This window comes from Dipteris shenzhenensis, chromosome 28, assembly GCF_047967505.1.
Source record: "Dipteris shenzhenensis isolate YYH24624 ecotype China chromosome 28, Dip_SZ_1.0, whole genome shotgun sequence".
In the NCBI taxonomy this organism is placed as follows: Eukaryota; Viridiplantae; Streptophyta; class Polypodiopsida; order Gleicheniales; family Dipteridaceae; genus Dipteris; species Dipteris shenzhenensis.
In genome coordinates, this window is record NC_141623.1 from 12,670,980 (window position 1) to 12,678,740 (window position 7,761).

A 7,761-nucleotide genomic window follows, 5' to 3' on the forward strand; every position below is an offset into this window, starting at 1 on the left:
TAATCAATGTCATCTAGCCAAAGGCAACCTGTGGAAAGATACATATCTATACAAAGGCGAAATTGCTTATGCTTTTTAATCTAAAGAGATGCAATGCATATATATTTTTAATATAACAAGAAAGATAAACCATCATCTTAAGAGCAACTAGGGTGGAATTGAGATTGATGAGGCGTATCATGATCCCTAGGGAATCTCATAGTTTACAAAGTGGCTAACCACCATAAGCCATGCTAGGTTCAAGATATTACGCTACTCTTAATATGATATATCTTATAGAGATAAGGTGAGTATGCACATGGCAAGGGACTGAGCCATTTATGAAGAACAAGGTCAAAAAAGGTGGCACATGCGGGCCATTAAGAGGGGCAAATAAGAGTAACTTTTTGATTGAAATTGTATGAGTGCGATTCTATGGGCCGGTGAAGCACGAGGAGCCCTAAAGTGATCCCTAATGACTACTTTGCCTTTCAAGCTTAGGCTTCCTTTATTGATTAACACCTCATCACGATGGCTTCTCACTTCCCTTAGCTTCTTATCACTAGAGATTCTCACTTCCCATGAGTTATTGCTCTCCGTGTTACCGACCACCATCACTTCTCACTTGCGTCCAATCTCTTTACACTTCAAATGATTTATTGCTCTCAGTGTGGTCTCCTTGTGGCTCAGAGCCATCACGTCTCACTTGCTTCCAATTTCTTTATGCTACTACTCGAGATTGTTTCGGACGCCTTCTTAGTGTCCATGTGCTCACCCTCAATTTTGTCTATGTGCTCACCCCCTTAAAGGTGGAAGATTTTCCCAGTGAAAACCAATAGGGCTCAAACAGGTGGAGCTTTTAAGATGAGGTCACTGCCATACACTGAATGCATCACGAGCTTGCTTTAGTAGACCCTCTGTTTTTGCCTCCATCTATTTTCACTCATCTATTTTCACTCTCATCCTCATCTATTTTCACTCTGTTCAATCATCAACCTCAGCTCTGATTGGATCAACAGGTAGGATCTTTCCGAGCTTCTGCCTCAATACCCTCCTTTTATCCTCTTATGAGAGCTTGGAACTGTTTGTTGCATCGCCTAGTTGTTCGCTTCCAATCTTGGATTTGCTTTCCATCCATCTCATCTGTTCACCTCTTGTATTTGCAGACCATGACTTGGTATTCTTGGTGGACCGGGAGAATTGGGTTCGATGCGGTATGTAAATCTCGTTTTTGTGTCACTCGTTATCAAGCAGATGCGAAAAACTCTATGGTAGATGCAGGGATATCCAGAGTTAGTCTTCATCTGATTATCTTTAGTTTCATGGTTGTTGCCACAGAATGAACGCAACAATCGCGTCAAAAAGACGGATGGTCGACCAAAAGTTGCTTTGGTAGTGGGTATCACGGGAATTGTCGGAACTAGCCTGGCGAAAATATTACCCCGATCTGATGCGCCAGGAGGGCTGTGGAAAGTCTATGGAGTTGCCCGGAGGCCCCAACCACGCTGGTTTGCGGAGTCTCCGATTGAATATATCCAGTGTGATGTCCTTGATGAAGCTGACGCCTTGGACAAAATTTCACCGTTGAAAGATGTTACTCATCTTTTCTGGGTAGTCTGGGTAAGTCGTAGCAGTGAAGAGAAGAATTGTGTGGATAACGGCAAGATGTTTCAAAATGTGTTGAACGCATTGTTGCCAAATGCTCCCAAGTTACAGCACATTTGCTTGCAGACTGGTGGGAAGCACTACGTTGGTCCCTTCAGCTTAGCAGGAAAGATACGTGTCCATGAGCCCCCTTTTCGTGAGGAAATGCCTCGCTTGCCGGTGGTCAACTTCTATTATACCTTGGAAGATATTCTTTTTGATACGGTGAAAAAGAAAGAGGGCTTGACCTGGTCAGTGCATCGCCCAAATGCCATCTTTGGTTTCTCTCCTTGGAGTTTAATGAATTTATTGGGCAGTTTAGCGGTTTATGCGGCCATATGCAAGCACGAAGGTTTACCATTTCGATACCCTGGAAACAAGATTACTTGGGAACAATTTGGAGACGCATCTGATGCAGAGCTTATAGCTGAACAGGAAATTTGGGCTTCAGTTGATCCCAATGCTCAGAATCAGGCCTTCAATGTTACAAATGGAGATGTGTTCAGTTATAAACGGATATGGAGTAAGCTGGCAGGGAAGTTTGGGCTGGAAGTTCCTGCGTATGATGGCAGGCCAAGAAGTTTGAAAGAGATGATGAAGGGCAAAGAGCCTGTGTGGGATGCAATTGTGGAAGAACATGGGCTAATCTATACCACCCTAGAAGAAGTAGGGAATTGGTGGTTCGTTGATTGGACGCTGAACTCTCCAGTTGCAATCGTCTCGAGTATGAACAAGAGCAAGGAATTGGGATTTTTGGGGTTTCGCAACACAGACGCTTCTGTTCTGCATTGGATTGACAAGATGAGACGCAAGAAAATAATTCCTTGATCATTTTTGTAAAGGTAGTGAAAGCGTCTTGCCTTTTCTAGTGCTAGCGTTCATAAATCCTGAGTTTGGCTTGTGCTTTTGGAGAAGCGAATAGAAACTCAGCATATCCTCATGTATACAATTTTATCAATATATTTTTGTGCTACCTGCATCGGAAAGTGGGCCAGAAAATCTCTCTCCCCCCAATAATTTCATTCTGTAAGATTATTCTAGGCTTATGAAGAGACACGTTATGGTCTGAAGCTTTGAGAATGGACTATAAAGAGATGAAACGGCACTGCCTATTTGTTCAGTCATGGTGTTCAGTTTTGGGATTTGTATACCGTCATGGTGTTATTTACAAGATCAGTCTACAGAGTTTTCATGAATTGACATATATATGAGATATGCATTCTTTGTTGTATTTTCAACTGATTGTAGCTTCAATCTGGCAGTAGGCTCCGTGCTCGGTCAATCACACACACAACAGACAGAGTCATGTTACGTAGACCAACAACTCTGCTCGCAGTGAGCAGTAGAAATGTAGGGAATGGTGAGACTACACGGAGAGAGAGAGAGAGAGAGAGAGAGAGAGAGAGAGAGTATTAAAGTGTTTGAAAGACCAAAGGGTCCATGAGACTGAAAAAACCTGAATAGGTGGAGCCATGAAGGAGGCATCCACAGCCAAGACGAATACATCTTTGAAATTTATGTACTACCATGGTCACAGACTAAATGTCTCCACATCCATGTGGGGTGTCCTAGGTGGTTTGAAATCTTGGATTGGAGCAAGGTCTCCACGATACACTAGTAGCCCACATGCCATTCTTTAGAGCTTCCTGTACTTTCTGAAGTTCATTAGCCTCATCTTAAGCTGTTGAGGGGTAAGATCTTTTGCTATCCACATCTTTGTGCCTTCCAAGGCTTTGGTTTGGCGAAGAATTGCCAACCTATCCTCTCTTGTCTTGAATGCGATGATGGCATATCAACTAATGTATCGTCCAAGTAATCATGGGCATGCCATTTGCTATATTGTCAAGGCATTGCTCAAACGGTGAAGGAACTTGTAACTCTTCATTTCACCAATGCTCCGGTAAACCTTTATCGCCATGTTTAGGAACTACTTTCTCCGTAGCTTTCTCTTAATCACTAAATACACTTGTTTGTTGAGTTTTGATTTGTCCTCGTGTGAAGTCAAATTATCGAGCTTGGAAAAAGACATGCAAAGGAGGACTCACTCACACACTGGAGTACAGCTCCTTGAATTCGTTCTGGGCTAGATTGTTTCTCTAGTTGGATCTCCAATGCGGCTGGGTGCTTAGTACCCCATCATCCATCTGTGTTTTTAGTTCTCCCATCGGAGGCAAATAATACAATGGCACATTGTCAACCTCATTTTTTGTGTGAGGGGATTGATACCGAATACCTGATCATGGCTGTGTGCTAGCTAAATGAACGCATGAAATAGCAATGAATTTTATAAAAGTTCTAAAAATCAGCACACTCACAGATGTTGTAATAAAGAATTATGAGATTGAGTATTGGATATCTAGAAAATATGATGTTGCCATATTAGTGGTCATGCACCTTTCTTTTGGAGCAAAAAATTTAAATGGTTGTATATTATATGCACAAAAATGTGTGCTCAGTCTCAAAAACAACTGCACCAACAGTTTTATATCAACAATACTGTTAACTCATCACCAATATCTAGAAGCATTGCATGCATTTTCTCTTCTTTGAAGATCCAATTCTAATCCTTATTAGAATTGGGGTGGGCATCTCTCCGGCACAATAGTTTGCTCTCGTGTTGGAGAGTATCAGGAGGAAACTCGTTCTACCGGACTTGACCTTGCATGCATGGTTGTGGTTGTGAACTAGGTATTTATTATTGGCTATTGCCTGGTCCGTTTACTCATGTTGGTGCAGATCTAGAGGTTGTATCGCTCAGCTCATGAGACCTATTAGAAACTTCCTATGGAGCGGTTTAGATGGCACCTCAGATGTTGTACAGCCAGGGTGGCTTGGGAGACCCTCATTTCTATCCACAGGAGAAGGAGGTCTCAATATTATTGACCCGAACTTGCAGTGTGTGGCCTTGCTCTTCAAGTTTGTAGTACGTGGATTGATGCCTCTTGGAAAGATTTTTTCTCATAGAGTATTCATTCTTGTACTCCATCTCATGGGGGAGATTGGATGGACAGCAACAAATGGATCTTTACTTCAGCCCATGTCAAATCTCCCCCTTCCCCTCTCATGGTTGCTATTCTTAAAGCTTGGGGCAGCTTCAGAAACACTCTTCGCAGAGTTCCACCCACCTCTCGTGAAGAAATTCACAGGTGGCCAGCCATGTGGAATGACTCGATTTTGGATGACCATGGCAGGCCACTTGGAGTGTCACATTATATGCAGTGGTCTAGATGGGAGAGGGGACCTTGCTTCTACAATAGGCGCCTGGCAGGCCTTTAGGAGACTTTCAGAGGATAAGAGACTTTTAGCAGTTGGGCACCTCAGAGGGAATGCAGTTAGGATACAGAAGATAGAGGCAGCCATTCCGCCAGAGTGGATTGACACAGATGACATGTCAATCACAGAGTCCACTTAGTGGGGAGCGTTCTCTGGGATGGGCATTCCCTTACAGATTATTGCCTTGCAAGATGCACATGAGGATATCCTAGTTTTTTATGTTTAGTCGGGGAGGTTGCCTTTCAGCCTGTCAGGATTGCAGGTTTCATGGAGTCGGGCAAGGACTCGTAGTGGTATCTTGACCCAGAGAAGAGATTGCCCTTCTTTCGCTATACAGTTAGAAATGCTTGGAGATTTCAGCTCAGCAGTAGAGATTGGAGGCTCTCCAGAGCGCCTCATTGGGATAGTTTTCATATTTTCGTAGTTGTGCGCAAAAACTTTTGGCGTAGACTTTGGAAATCCCTCAGGAATAGAAAGTCACTCTTTTCTTTGGGCTTTCTATTCATGGAGGGATTGCAGTGAACCTGTGGAGATCCAGGGCTGACCCTACTTGTCCTTGTTGTCACATGACAGTTGAGTCAGTACAACATTACTTGGGAGTACAGACAGGCGAGGACGATCTAGAAAGGTGTTGCTAGGATTTTCAGTATCTTTCATACAGCACCTTTCTATATGACCTGGGGTTCAGTGGCTTGGCTATCTCTTATTGGCCCTCCGTTGTTTTTCGAGGGACATGATCCAGATCGAGCTCTCATTGTACGGCGACACTCAGTGGAGTCTTGTTCCCTCCAGGATGTTTCCTTCACTCCTTTCAGAGCTGCTCATGCCTCAATAGACTTGTCGTGGGAGATTGTAGCTAGCATTGCAGCTTTGCATGTTTGGAGAGCCAGGTGTACAGAGGCGATGGAGGGTATTCAGGTTCACTCTTCTTAGTTTATGGCGAGTATTTGGTCTGACATAGTACACACTCTGATGGCCATATGAGCGAGCATGCAGGGATCCTCCAGAGCAGCTATTGTCAGGAGAGTTACTTTTTTAAGAGTTTGGAGAGGATCTTCTTTCTCTCTGAGTCTCCATTAGGGTTGAGGTGGCATTTTAAGCCTCCGCCTTGGTTTTTTATTAGCTCATTTTGAGCTTTTTTTTCCCTCATGCATTGCATGATGTACTCCCGCATTTGAGCTTGCTTTTGCAGTTTTCATTCATACTTAATGAAGTAATTTTCTTGAAAAAAAATAAATCTAATCCTTCTTCTCGATTTCATACTCCTAGTTTCCACAGTCCTGGTCCTTTTTTAATAATGTTGTGTCATATCATGGATATCATTGGTCAGTTTTGCAAGTATTCTCTTGCCATTCCATTGTGTGAAGGTCAAGTTTATTTCCATTAGATCCTGTATTTCCCACGAGATCACTGCCCTGCTGGTTGTTGCTGGCCTGCAACCTGTGCAGCCACTTGACTTGGATGTTCTGCTCTGTTGTGAAAGGATGCATCATCTGCATTGCGACTTGTATGTCGATATCTGCTATACTTGAGGAGACAACTGCTGGTGTCGTGTCACCGTTATGAATGACTGGACCTGTGAGTTTCTCTAGTCTGCTGGCCGTATGTTATTACCCATTTAGTTGCCTATCTGCAATATCAAAATCCCAGTCCTCCCATCTCTTTCAGCCAAATACAAAACTGGCATCATATCAAGGCTCTCATACTATCAAGCCTTGTGGAAACCACATCCTGATCCATTCCATCCTCTTCAACCTAGCACATAGAAGTGATATTTTGCTGCATTTTTGGTATCGGCATGTAGTTTGGCTGTAGACTAGCACATCCTTATAGGAGATCGAACTCTAGCAATCCACACGAGCCATTGCCTGAACCACTTGATTAGTTCCCACCAGCATCAGTCCCCTCGGCTCATCACATCAAAGATTTGCGACACTTGGTAGAATGATCTCTCTCTTCAGATACACACATCTTGCACATACATGCCACCAGGGTTGATAATGGTACATTGGTCAAGGAGAGCTTAGAAAACCCAAACTTTTCCTTAGGCTGCCTGTCGTAATGACAACAATGTGTCAGGAATAGCCAAGAGTTTATACAAGGTTGATGTATGTATAGGAACCAATGCCAAAAATAGTCAACAAAAGTGACTTTACAAGTGATCTTAGGACTAGAGAGTTCCTTAAAAAGCTTCTTTCAATTCATGCTTTTTACTACTTGTATTCCATGGAAAGCATATACAGTTTGTCTTCGAGATGATCTATATTTGGGATAAGGAATCAAGGTCTACTTGGAGTGCAAGGAAAATGGCCTGATAAAAAATATAAGCTTCTCAAATTTTAAATTTATTGAAGGGATATAATTATTGATCCAAAAATTCACAGTAGGGGTATATATCTATATTAAGTATGGCCGAAGTTGCAATTTGAAGGATGGAGGTGCTTTAGTTGGCATCCCTCTGGTAGTTAATACTTTGCTAGACCACGTCAACGGATTAATGCACAAGGACGTGAATCAAGAGGCAATGATGATCTACGCATCAGCAGTAGAGAAGGACTAAGTACAGCATCAAGGAAGGACTCGCAGCAACCTCAACATTGCAGGATTGTTGCAAGCATGCCCAGCTTGTGTCACATCATCAATCAGGCCAATCAATCCTCCTTCCATCGCCATCCTCGCTCCTCCTCCCATTCGTAGCCTCAATTTCCATCCCCTTTCGATCCTGTTTGCTCCCTTCAACCCGCCTCCCCCCCCCCCCCACGTTTCACATGCATTGCACGAAGCAGGCAGTAAGTGGCGCTACTGCCTGTCGATGCAAAATCATGTGGGGCATTGAATCTCTAATGTCTGGCCAATTTCTCTTGT

The 7,761-nt window shown here is 43.2% G+C and overlaps 1 protein-coding gene across 2 annotated transcripts; it reads left to right on the forward strand.

Annotated features, from left to right (window-relative positions):
- The first annotated feature begins 595 nt into the window (after positions 1 to 595).
- Positions 596 to 2,814, forward strand: LOC147883185 (3-oxo-Delta(4,5)-steroid 5-beta-reductase-like). 2 transcript variants are annotated; one of them, XM_087399795.1, is made up of 3 exons: positions 596 to 998; positions 1,146 to 1,193; positions 1,318 to 2,814. In XM_087399795.1, the coding sequence occupies exons 2-3, from the start codon at positions 1,149 to 1,151 to the stop codon at positions 2,449 to 2,451; spliced, it is 1,179 nt and encodes a 392-aa protein (XP_087255921.1). In that variant the 5' UTR covers positions 596 to 998; positions 1,146 to 1,148; the 3' UTR covers positions 2,452 to 2,814. The 2 variants fall into 2 exon arrangements, with proteins under 2 accessions (XP_087255921.1, XP_087255920.1); XM_087399794.1 differs by lacking the exon at positions 596 to 998 and having other exon boundaries at positions 1,006 to 1,193.
- The last annotated feature ends 4,947 nt before the right edge of the window (positions 2,815 to 7,761 follow it).

Coding starts and splice junctions, on each gene's coding strand:
- LOC147883185 (XM_087399794.1), top strand. CDS start 1,047: ATGAGAGCTTGGAACTGTTTGTTGCATCGCCTAGTTGTTCGCTTCCAA. Junction 1,194..1,317: donor GGAGAATTGGGTTCGATGCG/GTATGTAAATCT, acceptor TTGTTGCCACAG/AATGAACGCAACAATCGCGT.